The 21,275-nt window shown below is 31.6% G+C and overlaps 1 protein-coding gene across 4 annotated transcripts in view; it reads left to right on the top strand.

The window, feature by feature from the left end:
* LOC127734750 (zwei Ig domain protein zig-8-like) overlaps positions 1–21,275 on the top strand; it is a 52,218-nt gene that overhangs the window by 14,764 nt on the left and 16,179 nt on the right. For all 4 annotated transcript variants that reach the window (XM_052244755.1, XM_052244754.1, XM_052244756.1 and 1 more), the window contains exons 2-3: positions 1,034–1,332; positions 20,933–21,060. In XM_052244755.1, coding sequence (XP_052100715.1) covers positions 1,257–1,332; positions 20,933–21,060 — 204 coding nt within the window. In that variant the 5' untranslated portion in view covers positions 1,034–1,256. The remainder of the gene's footprint in view (positions 1–1,033; positions 1,333–20,932; positions 21,061–21,275) is intronic.

Here is a 21,275-nt window from a genome sequence, read left to right as displayed (position 1 = left end):
TTAAATAAGTTTACAAAAATGGAAAGTCACAGATGTGGGCATAAGAAATTTGAAACAGATAGGCAGTGCAGTTTTCTAATTCGATAAGCATGTAATTGACTAATAAATTGAAAATTAAGTTACTTCAAGTTCAAATATTGTGTTTTGTCACGATATCTTTATATAGTCTTTCCTGTATGTACAGTTAATATGGTTATTAATATGATTCACAAAAACCCACAAGTTGAATTACGGTTGTATTTGTACTATCAATAACTAGTGGGTACGAACTTGGATAAAATACGTGATTTCACAATTTATGAAATAGATGGGTCAAAAGTTGACCATGCCAAATATATGCTTTTAACATATTGATGTTAATCAAATGTTTAAACACGAGAAGTTAAATATATTTTTATAAGATTCTGTTTCATCTATATTTACCCATTTTTTTTAAAGACCATGTATTAGCTATTTAAGCATTTAAATAGTATTCTAATATTATTTCAAGTACCTAGTTGTTCTTTTCTCTGTTTCACAGTTTACATTAATAGGACAATAAATTTGCTTTTTCTTCCTTAAATTACTGATCTCCAATTAATCAGTACTGGAATATGAAATTGGATGCTGTTTCCACATCAATTATAAACATAATTCTCAACATAATTCTCAGATTATATAAATCTTTAAGCAAATATTGATAGTAGAAAATAAAGCACATGAATTGTGTTAACATACTATATTGAGAGTAAAATCGATTCCTACGCTCTGAAATCTTTCTTGATAAACATCGGCGACATAGGTGAAATAAAAACTTTTATCGAGAGTTGGTAAACAATTGAATAAGACGTTTGAACTGTGATTTAACTTCGTCTTATTCAAAACATATTAAAATTTATTATGATGTAGCCATAACTAAGACAAGCTCTTCGAAAAATCTGAAGGAGAATTTATTTTCTTATCACATTGAGGGCAGACTTCATTTATATTTGTAATAGTTACATTCAACTTAATAGCTGTGGAATTATTTTCGTTTTTGTTTTCTTTGTTCCAGAGTCTAATCAGAACATTAGTAGTATATATTGTACACTTTCACGTTGAGAAGAGTTCAAAGAGTTCTACATCGACAAAAATACATATGATGAAGAGACATTTTAAAACTGTTGTGGTTTCCGGATGGATTGTACCACACAGTGGATCGTAAGGATGGTACTCTTTGTGAAATGTGATTCTAATATTGTCAGCTTGAACATTAACCTTATGGAACGCAATAAAATATGGCCAGAATTGGATTTTATTTAAAGATCCTGGAATTCCTTGAGATACTTCTTTTGCTACCACTCATAATTAAAGGTAAGTCTATGAATTTCTTAACTTAAAAAATGTCTTACCTGCATACACCAGACAGAACTGAATAGTTATATAATACATCGGTTGGATACTATAACCTTGCTCGATGTTCTATATACACCAATGTGAGTTATTTTTACCAACTAATTAAATTTAAAAAAAAATATAAGAGTGCCACATTGCATAACAAAACTTTTTTTAAGAAATATTTTTGTGATGCATAAAAGAAAACCTCGTCATAAACAACATGAACAATATAATTTCTTATCTTACAAAGTTGTTCAATTGAAACCTGTGTATGCATTTCAAACAAATATTATTTATTTGTTTTATTTTAAGAATCTTTAGAGGGATTTATACTTGCAGATTGCGTATGAAATGATGTTTATCTTAAAATCACACAGATGCATTTATTTGATCCAACTGCAGCTTTAAATATTTATTTCTTTAAATATATACACTAAACACATGTACATAGTTTGCCCTGTAGGAGCTAACATATATAAGTTCTTAAGAAATGGCATGTAAAATTACTCTGGGAGCACCATTATACATGCAAATATACTGACATGAAAAAAATAAATTGATTATTTTAGCATTAGTGTCTAAAGTAACCTCAATAAATCAACAGTATGTTTGTTTTTGAGGTGTATACCTTAGTAGTTATAATGGCATGCCATTTATTTATAATGTAGCAATAAAGTATTAGTCTAAAACAGAATGTATGGAAAAGTGTTTTATTTATAAGCTTTACAGGGTACTTATGAATATTTTGATGAGCAAAATGAATAGTATCTGCTCATTTTTTAAAATAAAATAATACTAATAGTTTACTGAACTCGTAAACAGCAGGAAATATCACTTAAAATACCTGTTGTAATTATAAAGGATCTCAAAGATGAAATGACTCGGGCATATTGTTATGTTTATGTAAATTGATCATCTCTAACTCTTTATTTTTTTCACGTGCGTGTTCTAGGCTTTTCAGGTGAAATTCTACAATATCTTGCATTGAGTAAAGCTAAAGGGATATTTTTCAAAATGCGTATCTGTTGATTTTCGAAACTGATACGATACCGTTAAATTGTAATTAATTTGGTCGAAACCTCTATTCATTGACTTCTAGTGCTTAAGCGTGTAGATCTCTTTTCCTGGGCCCCAACGGTATTCCGGGTTATAGACATAGGACTCAGTTTCCCTCAGGTATTGAATCCGGATGTGCGGATTATAAACACACAGCCACACATTGTCGGAATGGGCACGTTGAATAACCCGATGCCTCGTGAAGGGCAAGTGCAACGCTTTCGTTAAAAAAGCCTTGTTATAACTCCGTATGTTGATATTTGAAAAGCAAAATTTCGGCCCCTATCCAACATCCTTTACATGTGGCTATCTTCATTCCGCTCGACCCAATTTATAGAACCTATTTTCGGGATTTATTGATAATTTGTTCAGATAACTGACGAGTGAGCGACTCGGAACAGAACCAAAAATCAGGGATGAACTCAGGTGTTCGGGAATGGTAAGGAGTTCGTAATCCAATAGTGATACCCGTCGTGTTGATTATGACAAGCAGATATACAATGATACATGTAAGTCACATATAAATAAATGATCGCCAAACGAGAAAAAGAGGACGGGAAATATGGTAACTACAAATTATACTTATCCTTAGTCATCTCATCGTTGACTAAGATATTCCAAAAAGGTCAACCAAATCGTGTTGTTGTCATGACATGAAACGCGTGGTCTTGAATACCGTTAAAGGCGAATACCTTACCACGACCTCATCGACAAGGTTATGTTTTTCACAATATACAGTTTATTGTCCTGCAAGATGTCAACACAATTTTCAACACGCGGACCAGTTGAAAGGTCAACTTTTTGTCTGTTTTCTGATATTTGCTAGCTCGCTCTCTGATCTAGGACAACACACTAAGGTCATCGTGAGACAACGTCTTTCTCAATTTGTTCTTTTTATATCACACTGCACACAAGGTTAATCAAAGTACTGAAGTACTGAACATCGGATGACCACAAGTTCTTGAGGATGGTCAAAAGCACTTGTCTCAGAAAAAAACAACATATCCCTTTACCTGAAACTGAGGTTAATGTACAGAGATATATTTTTTTTTTGAGACAAGTTCATGCGTGGATGATGAATAAATGACAGGAAATTCAACTTCACCGTAATAACTATTATATTGTAGTGATACAAATCAGTATACACTGATATGTTGTTATATATTATATTAAAATAACAGTTACACATATATATATATGATTTGCATCCATTTGTATATCATTCTATTCTACTATTCTAATAATAGTGCAATGCAAGTGCATGGTGTATTTTTTTCTGTAAAAAATCGATTTTTCTAAGATTGGATACGAGTAGGCATTCATATTTTCCCGCAAAAATAATTACAGAGTTACCGGTCCTTGCCGGTATTGTCGCAAAACGTTCTTTGAGATATTCTTCCGCATGCTTTAACACAATTTTTCGGTACGTGTGCATTGATATTATCAATAATTTTTTACTTATATATATATATCTAACTACAAAACATTTTCATATTATTAATTTATGTTGTAAACAAAAATATTTTTATCAGTATTCATTGAAGAGATGTATTTATATCAAACGATAAGGAATGTTATTTTGCACTCGTTTATGTGCGCATATTTATCATGTTTATAGATCGGTTACAAACCCAAAACTAATTTACATAATGGAAATCTAGGCGATAGCAATACATCGGAATGACCTCAAGGTCATCGCGATGTAAAAAGTATTAACGCGATTTCTGGTTGGATACAGGCGAATGTTTTGTAAGATGTTTACTGTTTTGGGTCAATTTCATTGGGGTATAGTTATTTAGCATACGGCCTGGGAGCCATTTAAATCGAAGTTTATTACTGCATGACCGCACAAATATTTGTTCTAAGTTGGTATTCAAAATTTTTTTGTTATTTTTTTTTATCAAATCCGCAACTTAAAATCCATCAGAGTTGTCATATTTAATCATTATTATGTTATTTAAATAAAAGGAAATGATATATGTCCATCAAACAACAAATCAATATAGCCAAAAAGACATTAAGATAAAAACATTTTACAATTTCAATGTTACTGGTGTGATTAATTCATAACGTACAAGGAAATGTAAACAACTTCAAGATTAAAATCATCGGAAAATAAAGTGAAGAAAATTAAACTATACATGTAACAAGTAGTAAAACGGTAGATACTGTTACATCTATGCGGACGACGGATCATAGTTCGAGATTAATGTGGCGTTATAACAAAGACTTAAGTACAAAAAGTTTGTAAGTGGGTATTGTTGCATATAGTTGTATATCTTTATATCTATAAAATCATATATTATTTCAGAATTTTCTTACCTTTAACATAATCATTACATTGTATGTAATTACATGTAATGCACAAAGTTCGGACCTTGCCAACGCTGAAATTGAAATATTTGAGAGACGGCACAATAGGGCAAGCTTGAGCCCCAAAATACAATTTAATGGCCGTGTATATACCATATAACATCACTGACGGCCTGTGCAGGTATTATACCCTATAGGCTACCTGACACTTTCAACAAAACAACATGATTTTAAGGTCTTATATTGGGAAATGTCAAGTACGATAACTCTTGTAAACGCCGTGTATCAAATAAATTTGGTCAGCAAGTGACTTCGCACAAAACATATTTGTAAAAAATGTTTCTGTACTCCTAACAACACAATTGTTATATTTAAGTTTACCTGTGTATGTTACTTTATTTTACGCCAATTTGTCCTAGGTTAAAGTTGTCTTTTTGACATTGAAACATCTTTTTTATAATTTTATATTGTGTCATAGATCAAACTTATTCGTTCAGCTATATTTACTTGTTTTTGTGTATTGTCTTTTTGATCGAGTTAAGCCATTTCAATTGATATTTTATTGTGTGTCTTTTTATGTTGTAATGTTATACCACTGTTTCAGGTTAGGGTGAAGGTTGCCGCCTGTTAAAACGTTTAAACCCGCTGCATTTTTATGCATGCACCTATCCTAAGTCAGGAGCCTGTTGTTCAGTGGTTGTCGTTTGTTGGTGTGGTTCATAAGTGTTTCTCGTTTCTCGTTTTTATATAGATTAGACCGTTGGTTTTCCGGTTTGAATTGTTTTACACTAGTCTTTTTTGGGGCCCTTTATACGTAGCTTGCTGTTCGGCGTGAGCCAAGGCTCCGTGTTGAAGGCCGTACTTTGACCTATAATTGATAACTTTTTACACATTGTGACTTGGATGGATAGTTGTCTCATTGGCACTCATACCACATCTTCTTATTTATCTTTACTCTATAGAATTTAAGATATATTTGCAAACGTGTGTATTTAAATCACCGTCCACGTTTTGACATCTGTACGTGTATTACTGTATATATTTTTATAAGCATTCAGGTGTGCATGAACGGGGCTTTTGGAATAACAAAACTCATACCGACGTCGCTAACAGTGTAGTAAGTTGTAGCTCTTCACCATGTAGGAACGCCAAGAACTAAACATTCGTACATCCTGCAAGATCGTTGATTAGTTGTTGCTTAACGCCCAATGACAGTTATTACATTCATATTCAGGACAATTGGTATAGGCATCGGATACTGTAAACCAACTTATTTTCGCGGATACTTTATTTCGCGTTTACCCCTTTCTAGACCACTTCGCGGCGATCAATTTCGCGATTTTCTAATTTACTTGATGTATTTTAATCATGGAAGATCCAAGTTTTTCATATTCTTTACGATCTATATTCGCGTTATTTTTCTACTCGCGAAAGTCGCGAAAATAAATCGTACGCGAAAATGAGTTGGTTCACAGTATATCAATAGATCTTCTTACATACTATCAATCTTTTCAAAGTAACTCAAACAACAGAAAAATATGACAAAGAACATCCCATTCATTTATCTTCTGCATCCGTTTCAAATTATATTGGTTTGTATTGAACAAGGCGATATCTTATATAGAATACTGGTATACGAATTCACACCAAGCTGCGATTGCAACAAAATGGAAAACTCGTTATTTTGAACAATGAAAGATGTTTTTATTATTCAAATCCCTTGTCTAATAATATTGCGTCTATGAATAAGTTATAATTGGAGAAGTTAGTGCTCGAATAAAAATTTCTAATTATTTTATATCAATCATATTTATCATTTTGATCGGTGAAATATTCTGGAAAATTTATGAATTACGCGAAATCTCAAGAGGATGCCTTCTTCAAAAAGGTGTAGGTTAATGTGTTACAACTGTAACGATTTAAAACTGAATCAAATTAGTAATTGTCTCGTATACACTTGTTTATCAGTAAATGTAAAATTAACTTAATGTTCAGTTTGTTATTTAGAATAAAAGTATGGGAGAAATGAGATAAAAGACGGATTGCTACTAAAAGTAACAGAGAAATTTTTAGCATTTTTTATCTGTTGTCTGTAATATTTCTGTGTCTTTCAACTAAATGGTATTCTTATTAAAAACTAAAAAAAAATCAGGTATATATAAATATGGCGGAGGAGTGGACTGAAAATTGGGGCGGGGGTGGGGGTGTGGGTGTCGAACGTCTTAAAGTGGCAAGCAAAATAGCCAAAAAACAGTGTTTCTATATAGTGTATGAGTTAGTCAGTGTTCTCTTATTTTCATTTTTATTTTGAATAAGGGGGTAAATACCCAAACCCTTTCGTCCCTCCCCCTGGTTCCATCCCCAGTGCGGTCTGGTCGATTTATCAAGATAAAACAAACGATCAATGTGTTCACAAGTTTCTTAAGTGATGTGTTCCTAGTTTTAACACGTCAGGCAACTAGTAGAACATCAGTGCATATTCATTTACTGTCTATAATCTATGCCGTGATAAAACAATATCACTCTAAGGACAATAATTGTCTTCATCATCTCGTTGTAAAGGGCATTAGATCAGTTTATCATTGATCGGAATGACAGAATCTGATTTAGCAGGTTCTGAGTGAGGCATACCAGGGTAAAGTGTTTATTTGAAAGCTCTCGTTCAATGTAAATTGATGCATATAACATATGCCTACATTGGCTTCGATCTATCATAATTTAAAACACTAGAGATAATTAAGTTGTAAAGGGTTCTGATTGAGTTTATCTACATTTATATATATAGACTACTAATATATGAACTAGAGATATCTCAGTACAACAACGTCTTGAACAATTTCTCATTTTGATTTTTGTTTTTAGCTTCAACGAACTACATGTATATACTCTTTTAAGGTGCAACTGTATTTTCCCATATTTTGGAAAATTGAGTGACGCTGTTTTCTCTTTTTCTTTTGCGATTTTACTCTTTTGTTTTGTTCTTAATTTTTCCTGTTCAGTTAATTGGAATGTTGGTAGGTATTTTTTTGTTACATTGTTACGGTTTTGTTTTACAGTGTGGAACTCTCCAAAACTTTTAACCTAAAACATGTTTTAAATACGAAAAGTTAATTAAAATAGGCTGAATAAATAAACATTCTGTAAAAGACCGAAATAACAATTTGTTAAGATGCAAGTGTAACATCACAATTACAAAAAAAACTTATTTATAGATTTGAAATTACTGGGACTGCTTAAGTGCTTCGGTTAAGTTTTAGTGCATTGATGATCTACACATTGAAATAGTGCATTCCATCTATAAGGGTCGTTTAAATGAATACGGTCTACAACTTCCGTTCACAATAATTTTAAATCTTATTGGAAGCTCCACGAATGTTCATATATGTAGCCAAATAATCCACTGTACATAATTTATTATATTTTCTTGTGAAAAGTGCACAGTCTGCATATGCATGTCCTGTTTCAACAAACAGGTTTCAAGTATTTGTATAATCCCAATCATATCCTAAATAAAATAGAGGACACCACTAAGTATTCAAGTCAATAAACTCTCTATGAATTTATTGGTAAACCATTTAGTCCTGATATATAATTGTGCCCCTTGCTGCAATATTTTCATATGTTTTATGATTTAAGCCATCGTCAATTGGAAAATGACTTAACACAGATATGATAAATGCCAATAAATTTGCCAAAATAAATATGAAATCAATAACTTGAACGTATTTTTGTCATGTCTGAACAAAATGCATATCATAAACCACTATTTATCAAGAAAAACTAAGGACTGGTATGTCTGTTATAAGCTTTTATTATGGTAGTCTTGAGCTTGGTTCATTGCGTCCTCTGATTAGATTTATAAAATTATTTTGCAAGTTTGATCTAGGGATAAAAATTATCTATTATAACGTTGGGAAATATACTGCTAACTCATAACAGAATACGACTACGCCTAGTTCGATTTGTGTAACTTCGGATAGTTTTAAATAAACAATACTTGCCGGCCTTTTGCCAAACTCCTAACTAAAATAAATGTGTTGACATTAACCCTCTGCAAGCGGATTAAACATTTTTGTACCTTTCATGTATAATCATTACAAAAAAATTGTATCATTTCGCTTATTCCGGATATAAATGAAATGCTATTTGACCAATGTCTATTGTCAATTAATCAAAACCGTCATTTTTTGTGAACACGAAATAAATATTTTGTATAACGTTTTGTGAACCGCTTCGAGTTCTTGGTTTTGATTTTGTGTCTTCTTAACACCCTTGTATCGAATATAAAAGAGATTGGTTGGAAAAAGATATTGGATCAAATGTGCCGTTTATTTCTAATATTCTGGTGAATATTTAAGCAATGCGGTTAAATGATGTGTCGTCCTCGCGCTGTTGTCATTTTTTTAATATACGATGACATTTTTAAAGTACTACTTCAATATTAAGCAATGATCTTTGTCATTAAGGAACGTTTTTGATAAGTTTTGATCAATTTTATAATCCGTTTCGAATCAAGATACTGAAAGAAACAAGACGGTGTTTACCAACCTGCATGTATTTTGATGCAAGTCTATTTTTGATTTATAATTTTTTGGTATCCCATATAAAGATTATTTGCCCTGAATAATATAAGATGGGAGGTAAGCGTTAATGAGACAGCAACCAAACGACACAAACATCCAATGTCAAATGTAGTTGTAATAAAGAAGGTAATCGATGCCCAATATTTGGTTTTCAGTCATTCTGTTACATACCTTACACATTTTCATTCATGCATTTTTCAAGTTATATTAGTCAATAAGGTACCAACGCCAATTAATAATTTGGTCCTCAATGCTCTTCAACATCGTACTTTATTTGGCATTTAAACTTTTTTATTCGAGCATCACTGATGAGTCTTTTTAAGTGTGCCGTACAAAATAATAAGCCTCGTATCTTTGATGTGTTTTTTATGTCAATTATTATGGTGTATAGATGTCGTACCATGTTGTAATCGACGTAGCTTTTTGTTACGGGTTCATTTATGATTTCCAAGACAACAAAATTTAAAAGCAGTCCATCTGCTCATCTATCTAGTATTCATTTTATATTGTGTTATTGGGTTGCTGTTTCATTATTTTTACCCAGCGATTCCTTATATTTGCATGTAGATGTCAAAATACGTTGTTATTTAATAGAGGCTAGTGACCCACTTTTTCTTCGTCATCGGAAAAATAATTCAATCCGCCACAGAACTTTTTCATTTGAGTAAATTAGATAATATTTCGATCGCATTTACCGCCCAGCTAATAAAATTTGTCTTCTTTTATCAGATTTTGATTCGATTTTGCATCAGTATGGTAGAATTAAGAGTCATTTCACCAAAATTATTCGGTCTTAGTTAATCTTTCTTCTTCAAAATTAAAGCGTATTCAAAATGAAATAATAAAATTTACATATTAGTGTGATTTGATTAATGTTTAAGTCATTTTATCCTAGGTAACCGTGTGGTATTTACATAAGAGTTTAATATGCCTCGATATGAAAGAAACTACACAGAAATCTATTTGTTTGGATTGATATTCAGATACCAAACGATGTCGTAAAACGTTTGCAAATGCAATAACACGTGTTATATGTTTCGTTCACATTGTAACAAATTTAATTTATCTCTGTTCAATTGACTTTGAATAAAACGTCTAGTCTTTCCCCAGTAGCTCTCAATGTTTACATGACAAAATTGTGAGATTTCCTAAGTAGAAAATAATGGGAAATCTTCAATTGAAATAGTGAAGGTGTATAACAATTTGTAGGAAGTAAATGACTAGATATCCATTGATCGGTTAACAATGAATTTATAGGTTAAATTCCCATAGGGACTACTTCGTGATGTAAGTTATTAAGATATGTGAGGTCAAGTTATTTCATCAAAGATTTGTAATAAAGGTTAATGTTTTTGATTTAGGCGGTTGTTTTATTTCCCGATTATTTCAGTAAAAAGATGCATCTTAATTTATATCCAGCTTGTTATAACGATAATTTGGATTTTCTGGTGATGACAGGATTTCAATCGATCCAAGAAGTTCTTTCTTTGAAGAATTGTAGGACCATATAAAACTAATGGTTTACATCTATATATATCTCATACATATGTGATATACATGTACGACTGTCTCCATTACTGTATTCCTAGTTCGTACATTGTCTTCATAACTGTACTTCCTGCACGCTTGTACATTGTCTTCATTGTTTTAGTTCTCTTTATAATTTGATGTTACTCTCTAGATTTTCAGCTTCTACAATTCGTTACACATAGTATATCGGCAGATGTGTTTTAAGGCATTTCCTGCAATACTATTGTTCAGCAACTATTCATACAACCCAAAGATTCGAAAATACATAAAATTTCCCATCTTTATGAATTTGGGTATAAAATGCTGATGAGGTGTAAGCAATATTTCTTGTTGTTATAGTTTTATTTTTTCATAGAATTATGTCTGGTTTCTCTTAATCAAAACAAGTGCTGGTAAATTTTATCATAAGAAAATAATAAAACGTAAGAAAATATATAAATTGACCACTATAGCATAATGAAATGTTTACGTAAGTCATACAAGGATCAATATATGTCAGAAAATATAATGTCGAAAGATTGTAGGAGCGTTTAAGGTTCTTCATCTCCTGTCAAGTTCAGGATAGTCGTTAGATGTGTAGTTCCATGCATCAGTGATGTATATAGATTTCTTTTGTTCAATTGGAATGCATTTCTTCACTCCGACTACGCGACTAGCATATATAAATGTAAATGCCTTCACCACTTAATATGTTTATAATATGTATTTATAAAATCTCATTGGTTTCCGAATTTTTATTTGTAAAATAATAACTTAGATGTAGCCTGTGTTTTATTTTGATTCAAAATATTTCAGCAACAAACGGTAATAAACACTTTTGAAAGTAAAGAATTAAAAAAAGGACTGTCTTAAACAGAACAACTAAATAAATGATACTTACAAATATGAGTGAAGTAGATATAGGCGTAATTTACACAAGACAGAGACACGTGTCTTTCATGTAGATTTCCTAAAATTTTAAGAAGCCCGACATTTTTCTAAATACTACTTATATGCAGTAAAAAGAACAAGTTTTGTAAGTCGTTATAACAGTAACCGCCTTTAAAACTGTGCGATTATTGCAAATAATGTTGAAAGTTGATTGTCTGATATTAACTGATGTGGCTTTCCATTGTTTAATTTTTTGGGCATTTGATATACGCCATATAGACAATTTGATTCGTTAATTAGACATAGGCGAAAATAAATTATGACGTAAATGAAAATAAATTGGCGTGAATGTAGAACGCCCGTCAAAAATGAATTTCAGTTTGATGCATAAACATCAAAAACCTGTTTGATATATGGTTAATGGATGCACACAAACTTAAAAATATTATGCCACTACAAATAAATCAGTTTAATTATATGAAAGTTTCAATTATTAAATAGAATTGATAAAAAAGAAGTATTTCTAACTGGCATCCTGTTATATTTATTGCATAGAAAAACCAAAATCTTCTAATCAAAATTACTGTTTAAGGTTCTTCAATCAAAAGATATAGTCAAACCGCATGCGCATACCAAACAGTGGAAATGATGAACTGTTATAATTGATGCCCTTCAGAGGATAAATCGCTCTTGAAAAGATTGAAACGTATTTTTTTATAGATATTCCTCTCGATTTCAAATTTTTGTATTTACCATCTTGCTGTAAGAGATAGTATTATGGTTTTGTACTAGTAGCTTCTTTAACAGCTGATTTTAATAATGAAGCAATATGATCTAACGAAGGAGTTTATGATTCTATTATACCTTTGATGAATGAGAAGTGTGGCTAGTTTAGGATAAGTTATGATGCTGCAATGAATAAACTTTACACCACAATATGCAAATAATGATCTTCAAAAAGAAATTTTAACCTACCACAAATCGAAATATAAGAAGGCAGTTAAATTTTCTTAAAGATCTTAAATAGCTTTCTTCTTTTAATTAACATTTTTACTATAGGTACAATGTATATCATATCAGAGATGAATGATAAATCAAGAATTTTAAAATTAAATATTTAAGTCGAGCGAATGGTTGGTGATCTAAGAGGTGCAGAGATTGTAATGATCGATTATCATTGTAAAGAATTGATCAATAATCACAAAACTGCACCTAAAACTGGTAATAGAAACACATAGACGAACAATAGAGAGGCACACGAAAATAAAAACAAATCGGTCACTGCATGTTGCATAGATTACAAATTTGCAAGTGTTCCCTTATTTTTGTTTTCTTTCCAAATGTAAAGAAAGTTAAATATATTGTTTGATTCTATCTACAATGAAGTCATTTTAATCAAAGTGTAATACCATTGCTCTTCTTTGGCACAGTGTTTTACTATATAGGAAAGTGGCTGTTGACTAATAGCTTATCAACATTTAAATCTCGTCGTCTAAACTATACAGCTGAATACTACATATTCAATATTCACACTGATAAAAAATAACTTCTAACTGACTGAACAAACACAGTGAACGTGAAATGTTCATTCTCAATTGGTGTCTCGTTATGCACGAGGCTTGTTCCAGTTTTCTGCTTCACGTAAGAATCAAACGCCTCCCATGTCAGACAATAGTCGTAGTAATTACAAAATCAATCTTTTATCCATAAAAATTCCATTGCTATCAATTCTTGTTATAGAAGTTTGGCGTTGGATAACATCAAAATGGACTATTGAAAACCATCAATGGAAACCACTTGGGAGAGAGTGTAAATAATTAAACGTAACGTACAAATTGAAAGAAAAGAAGACCTGATAAAGATCAGCCGATTTTTTGTAATTAACATATGTTAGTTCTTTTTTTAATTGGTTAATACACTGAAGACTCGTTAAAACATCAGTAAAATCCATGTACGGGGCTTTAACTTACTGTGTCGTTACTTTAAAAATCTTTCCCTTATCAGTAGAAAAAATACTTTTAATAAGCTTCACTTATGACACGATTGGTTTGGTTCTTTGCTGTCTGTCCAGTAGATAAGATTAAAAGAAAGTTACTGTTTATGGGTGTGACAATTGTAGTATATTCAATTCCGCGTTTTCATAATAAAAAAAAGTATATGGCGAAACGTCTTCTCGAATTTCAACACAAGTCCTTTGGATGTGAATAAATTTGAAAAATAAATATGGTTTTGCATCTTCTTTCATTTGAAAATGGCGGATTTTTTATGCACACCCTGTTATTCCTGACTTTATTCCAAAAGTATTTTAAGGTTTGGAGGTGTCATACACATGAACAATGTATTTCAAAAACTCATTAAAAGCTTACCGCAAATATTTATCTGTACTATTACCCCAATAACTGACATGGTGGGAACTTAATGTGACAAATTTCACATGTATGTATTCAATGATTTGAAGTTTTTATATTTGATGTGTCAGATCAATACATTTTTCAATCACATTAAAATTATTACTATTATGAAGAAAGAGGGTGTTTCAATTGTTTGACATATGGTTAGTATATCATATAGACTGACAATCGAGTGCCTTTCAGACCTATTACTCTGTTTGGTTTTATTTCTATATATACTTATTAAAAGTATTTGTGGTCAGTTTTAAGCAATACAATACAGCGGTTTTATATGTATTTAAACAATATGTATAATTCCCTTTTGACATGAAGTACAAGTAGAAAAACAAGGCGCCAAAAATTTCTTATTATTTCAATTATTGTCGCCAATCTGAAACGCATATAATGTCAATATGTAATAATTTATTTCATAATTGTCGAATTTAAATGTAATTGAAATATTTTAACTTAATATCATTGTTTTTGTAGGATAAAATAAATATATCGACTAAGAATGTGATTAAAATGTTTATTAATAATTTAAACACATTTATGTCATAGTTTGACACTCTCGTCTTTATATAAATATTGAATTGTCAAAAATTGATAATTCAGCACTTAAGACCGGAAAACTTCCTCCACTTGATTTTAGATATTTATTTGAATTATATAAAATAATGGCCCACATGTCAATCACACTTTTTTTAAACAGACAACTCCATGTTGGAACAGATTATAGGGAATTGATGCATAGAGATTCAAATGGAAAGATGAAAAATTCTACATGATGTATTAGAACGAAACGATTTATTGCAATAAAAAGGTTAATTGTACATGCATCTACACAAAAGATAAAGCATTTCGTGTTGCTCAGTCTTAAGTTTTCTATCTATGTTGTGTCTTATATACTGTTGTTTGTCTTTTGGTCTTCTTCTTTTTTTTGCCATGGCGTTGTCAGTTTCTTTTCTTTTTATGAGTTTGAATGTCCCTTTGGTATCTTTCGCCTCTCTTTTGTATCAGAAACGAAAACGGTTTATTGCAATTAGAACAAAGTTAATGATACATGTATCTACACAAACGCATTTTGCAGGGAACCAGCAATAATAATGCAATGCTTTTTCTGATTTGTGGCCAACTAATGGTTAAATTAAATGGACTGTAATCGTATAAAATTAATTCAAATTTATATGAAGTAACACGTGTTTTACAACTTGAAACATTTTAATAACAGATGCCACAAAATAAACATTTTGACTAATCAAAAATACAACAAAATTCATTATACTTACCAATGAATTGAATTCTTTTCTACAAACCACGTTTTTGGGTAATCAAAGGGGTTTTGGATTGGAAAATTTTGTTTGAGAATGGCTTATCAATATATTTTGCTGATTAACCCACGATGTTTTATTTGATCATATAATAGAAAATTGAACCAGATGGCAGTTTGGTTTACTTGTTTTTGTTAACATGCATTCACGCAAACCGGAATGTACGGTTATAAACATACAATAACAAACACAGCGGATCTTGTTCTTGGGAGACTGTTATAAAAGAAAATTTTTATTGGGTCGGGAATTATATTTATCTTTTAGAAGCACCTTCATTAATTTATATTATGACGCATGGCGTGCTAGAAAAAGTTGCGTTCTTTTGAAGACCTGTTGTCACTATCAACAAGTTTTCATGTAAAAGTTTTCTTGTTCAAAGATTTTGATGGATTATTTTATAGTGAAAACTTTGATCAAAAACTTTGACGAACTTGGATGGAAAAGAATCTCATCCTATTTTCTTGAAACTTGGATGGATTTGGACGGGAATTATCCAATCACAGTGCAGTTTTTTCTTTGACCAAGTTTTTGATGAAAAACTTTGATAGTGACAACATAAACATATATGACTTGGACAAAGTTTACCTGGTCAAAGAAAACTTTGACCAAATTAACTTTGATAGTGACAACATCCTTGCAAATAAAAGCCACTAATCTAGAATATTTTGCAAGAAAAATCCAGAAAAAGCCGTAGAAATAGAAATTAAATAAAAAGTAAAATAACAAAAATTATACCGCACTCTAAGGAAAATTCAAAACGGAAAGTCCATTATCAAATGGCAGTAATCGATTGCTTGACACATATCTACAGTTATCGTGCTTACCATCCTAGTGCGATATCGATAATTGAATGAATAAAAACGTGAATTTGCAGCAATTACAACAACCATATCAATATTTCTCTTACACTTGCATCTCGTTTAAATTAAAATAAAAACACATCTCTGCTTTTGTTTTATTTTGTGATTTGGTCTGTATGTATTCGATATATGTATCATGATATGACATTATAACATAAATCCGACCAATTATAATATTTGAAAAAAAAAAGAATATCTATTACTGATATTGTGCTAAAAATCTTGATATTATCGCTTACACAATAATGCACTTGAAAAAGTCACTGATTTCTGAAAGAATTTCTCGCAAGTCTGAATTTGAAGCAATAGGCCATATACAATGTTTATTCAACTGTATTAAAACGCATAATTAATCTTGGTATTAAAACGATCCATTAACCATTGCAAAAATTGACAGACCTACAACTCTTCTGGGAAACAAGTTTCCACATACTTTACAATTGATCAAATATCGTATCGGAAATTCATGACCAAAATAACCGATCAAGGTCTGAATAATTAATGGTCGGATTTTATTTACAATCCACGGAGATATCAGAAAAAAAACTTTGAATAACTTGGAAAACTGAAAATAAGGAGATTGCCAATGAGACAACTATCCACCAAAGTTCAAATGATGTGGAAGTAAGCAATTATAGGCAACCGTACGGCCTTCAACAACGAGAAAAAAAACCCATACCGTATAGTCGGCTATAAAAGGAACCGACAAAAAAAAACGAAATAATTCAATTGAGAAAACTAACAGCCATAAGAACTATTTCATTTTACACTTCTGGAGAATAATGGAAAAATGCAGATAAAAATCTTGCTGGACCATATTAATTTGTACTTTAAAAATTTTGGATTGCATGGAATAAAATGTAAAGCTTCAGAATTTAAACGCAATAATGATCCCCCCTTTACTCGATAACAAAACATCGTTTATCACGGTATTCCAAAAATGAACGGAAGTGGTAAGCTCTGTAAGGTCAACTATATAAAAAACGACCTTTAGTTACACCTGCATTCAGACAGAAATACATTTGCATAGACTGGACATAATTAATCGCTTATCATATTTTGTCAGTTTTTGAAAAGTGATACCATTTCCTATTAAACTCTTCATATCTGATTTCATAGCTATTGTAACCCACACAAACCATATCATAGATTCTACTCTGTCGATGAAAAACGAGGTGAACCTGTTGGTTCAATTTGATATGGAATGTTAGTTTCGGAGAATAAATCTTCGCATTTTAATTGAAAGGAATAGTTTATTTGCCCGTCTTTCCCTTGTCTGCATGTTCACTTACATGCGCCAATATTGTAAATCATATATTTCATATAAATCCCTGCATTCTTTGTTTATGATTGCATCTTCCATAAATATTTAAGTGACATTGAAGTAAATGCTGTTCATTTAAACACCACTAATACATTTTATTCTTATATCTGTCATTAAGATGTACGATATATATATAACAGCAAGTGCATGTATAAGTTAATTTGTTTCTGCTTGAATATCTATTAAACTGAGAAGGATAAAATCAAATACACGCGAAAGTTGATGCATTTCTGTCAGTACCGCTTTTGGGGATTTGTGGCAAAAACAATAATTTCGCATTGCCTATACTGGTAACTTAATCTATGTTCTGCCCTTAGGGTAGACAATTGTCTTCTTCCAAGTTTTTATCTTTCTATCTGAACTGTTTCCCTTTAAGTAACTTTAAATTGTGTACTATGTTGTTAAACAATTTGATAAGCCTATCTAGTGTTTATAGAAATCTATATATACATGTAGTTATTGCTAAGATTGATTGATTGGTTGTTGGTGTTAAACGCCACTTGCAGCACTATCAGCTATATCGTGGCGGTCAGTTTTGATTAGCCGGAGGAAGCACGGATCCCATGAGAGAACCACCGACCTTTGGCAGAAAAACTGACAATCCTACTCAATTAAGATTGGAGTCGAACGCACCTCCAACGTGCGGCTTTCGAACTCACAACTTCAGTGTTGACAGGGGTTGTCGAGTTTCTAAGTAATCCAACTACTGCATCACCAGCCTGTCAACACTGAGGTTGTGAGTTCGAATCCTGCACGTTGCAGGTGCGCTCCACTCCAGTCTTAACTGACTAGAATTGTCAGTTTTCCTGCCGTAGGTCGGTGGTACTTTCCGGGCACTCCTCCACCAATAAAAACTGACCGCCACGAAATAGCACAATAGTGCTGAAAGTGGCGTTAAACACCAATCAATCAAACTATCAATCAGTGTTGACAGGCTAGTGATATGGTAAATAAACTATTTAGACCGATCTACCACAAAGACCTCACTCCCCCTTTATTGTTAAGAATTAGTTATCTATTGTCGGTTTTTAACACTAGACCTATAGTTATTACCAACACAGTGGTCAAGGAACTTTTAATGTCAAGTATTTGTAATGCATGTGTACCATTCTTACCTCTGTCTAGCTTCACTCGCCAGACCCTCACGTCAAAATACATTTAAAACACTAAGCAAATTACTTATACATTATAGATAATCATTTTTTTTTAATATTGAATGACCAGATAGAAAATATCTATATTATTTGGCGCCTGTTTAACTCTTGCCATGGCTTAACAATTTTACTGTAGCTTTCATCGATTGGAGTGCAAAACAATTACATGGTTAACACTACCACTTATTTTCGAAAGTATATGCATTAACTTATTATATATACATTTAGTATGTATCATCTCGACGTTGAAAACCAATGATTCTCGATAATCATTTCGTTTTCATATTACGCATTTTATTAGTGAACCTGAATTTTTGTCTTAGTTTTATACTTTAAAACAGACGGTTACACGATAATTTCCCTTAACTCAAGTGTTGACTGCATGGGCTATAGAAAAATTGTCATCTTGGCTTCTCTAATTCTTACTATAGAGCGGCTTCAGTTTATCTGTGCTGGATGTGAAAATAAGCAGCCACGTCCGGTCGGAATGGAGATGTTAAATCTGATGGTTCGTGTCACGCTCTCTTCATGTTAAAGAACTATTGTAACAAATATTTTGATGGGTTCATAGTTTGCCTGTTCCAAGACAACATTTCTTCCCCTATTTTCAAGATACCTTGCTTTTTAAGTGGTAGTCTAAATGTCCGCCTTTAATCGAAGTCAACCCACTTTGGAGAACCTATCTATTTTATGAATTATTAATTTCTTTTGGCCAAGAATATGCAAGTACATTTGCCACCTCATATTAAGCAAACAGTGGGCAATCGATTTCAGAGAAACCGATTGAAATGGACTTCTGAAATAATTGATTCCGATTATTAGTGTTTGTTGTTTTCGAGCTTTCTTCTTAATGAATGTTGCTTTCGAATTGCATATAAATAAATCCTCAAAATGTCATATGTTTTTAATAATACAATTATGCTTGAAAATTGAAAAATATAAATGAATCCCATTGCTTTTTTGTGCAGATTTCATTCAAAGTGAAACGACCTAGAATGAACTCCAAATCTACGAAAGTATTTTAACTAACAAAAATTAAGATCGATCTAATTCTGCTTCGAGTTGGTTACATGGACTCTAGTGGGATGTTACAAAGTTTAAATTAAGATATTTTCGATTTTATTTTCACAGAGCGTGGTTTGATAAGCATACGCGACATATGGAGATTTGTTGGTTTAAACCGTCTCTATTGCTAATAAAGTTTTCATGTATCACTTAATGTCACACTTAATATCAACAGTTTTTTAAACTGTCGGAACTCAAACCCAAAAGCCAGCTTTTCCTTGAGCATTGAGTTACTATTTAATTTCTAGACGAGGAGAACATTTACATTGATTAAGGCTGCAAATTTCAATTAAGACCACTCAGAATTAGAGACAGATACTTTCGTTTACAAACTAGGGGAAATACCGTACAAGTTCAGGTCGTACAGATTCATTGAAATTTTTCTAAGTATTGTAACACGGTCTATTCTATACCGCTTTCGTCGATATTTCTTCATCTTATTTTGTATTGATTTATATTATAATTGATAAGAAAAAGTAAGGAAAGAATAGTTGTGTAATGAAAATCGTATGGCTGGGTTCGCTGGGATTATGAAAGCTGTCAAACAGAGAACGATTTTATAGGGAAATAGTGTTTTATTCCTTTTAAGTAGCAGATTGTAGAAAAAAAGTAGTTGATGTCAAGTATGGTTTTTAACTGACAGAATGTCGATAAGTACTTAAGGTTAAAATAACATAATAACCTTAATTACAGTTGATTTATCTATAGTAATTAATAAATTTTTCAGTTGTATCATACACCATTGATGTGAAATATTTTTTTGGAAAATAAACATTACCATAAAATATAAAGTTTGATTATATCAAATGACATATTTGCGTATCTTTTTGTGCATGAATCTCCATTAATAACATTAACGGTGTCAATTTTACTGCATCAGATGCGCATTTTGACAATAGATGTCTTTTCATGAATGGACATCTAAAATATTTGAAAATCCAAAACTTATATGTTAAAAAAGTTAAGAGCTTATAAACCAAAAACGCAGTATAGCCAAATCCGGGCAACTATTCAGAGCTTTGTATGCGGGAGATATATTCCTCAATTTAAGCATTGATAGCATTCATAAATATTTACAAATTTGTTCTCTTGACTTTCAGTTACCAGTTATTCATACAAGCGCATGACCGCTGAACCAGCATTTGTGAACACACCAAGAAACGTTACCGTCCATATGAATGAATTAGCACAACTCCAGTGCAGAATCAAAAACTTAGGTCCGAAACAGGTAAATATATCTTTTATGATAAACAGAAAAGAGTTATTCGTATACCATAATAAAATAAAGGCTGTCGACATTTGTACATACATGTAGTCGAAAATTACGGGTTTTAAACTATAGCATATACACTTCTCAATACAAACAATGTATATTGAAGTGCTTATAATACAGTATACATGTCAGAATGTTTGGTAAATTCTTATGTTTAACGACCGAGAATC

Source organism: Mytilus californianus, unplaced genomic scaffold (genome assembly GCF_021869535.1).
Source record: "Mytilus californianus isolate M0D057914Y unplaced genomic scaffold, xbMytCali1.0.p SCAF_3, whole genome shotgun sequence".
NCBI lineage: Eukaryota > Metazoa > Mollusca > Bivalvia > Mytilida > Mytilidae > Mytilus > Mytilus californianus.
This window is presented reverse-complemented; position numbering and strand designations above follow the sequence as displayed.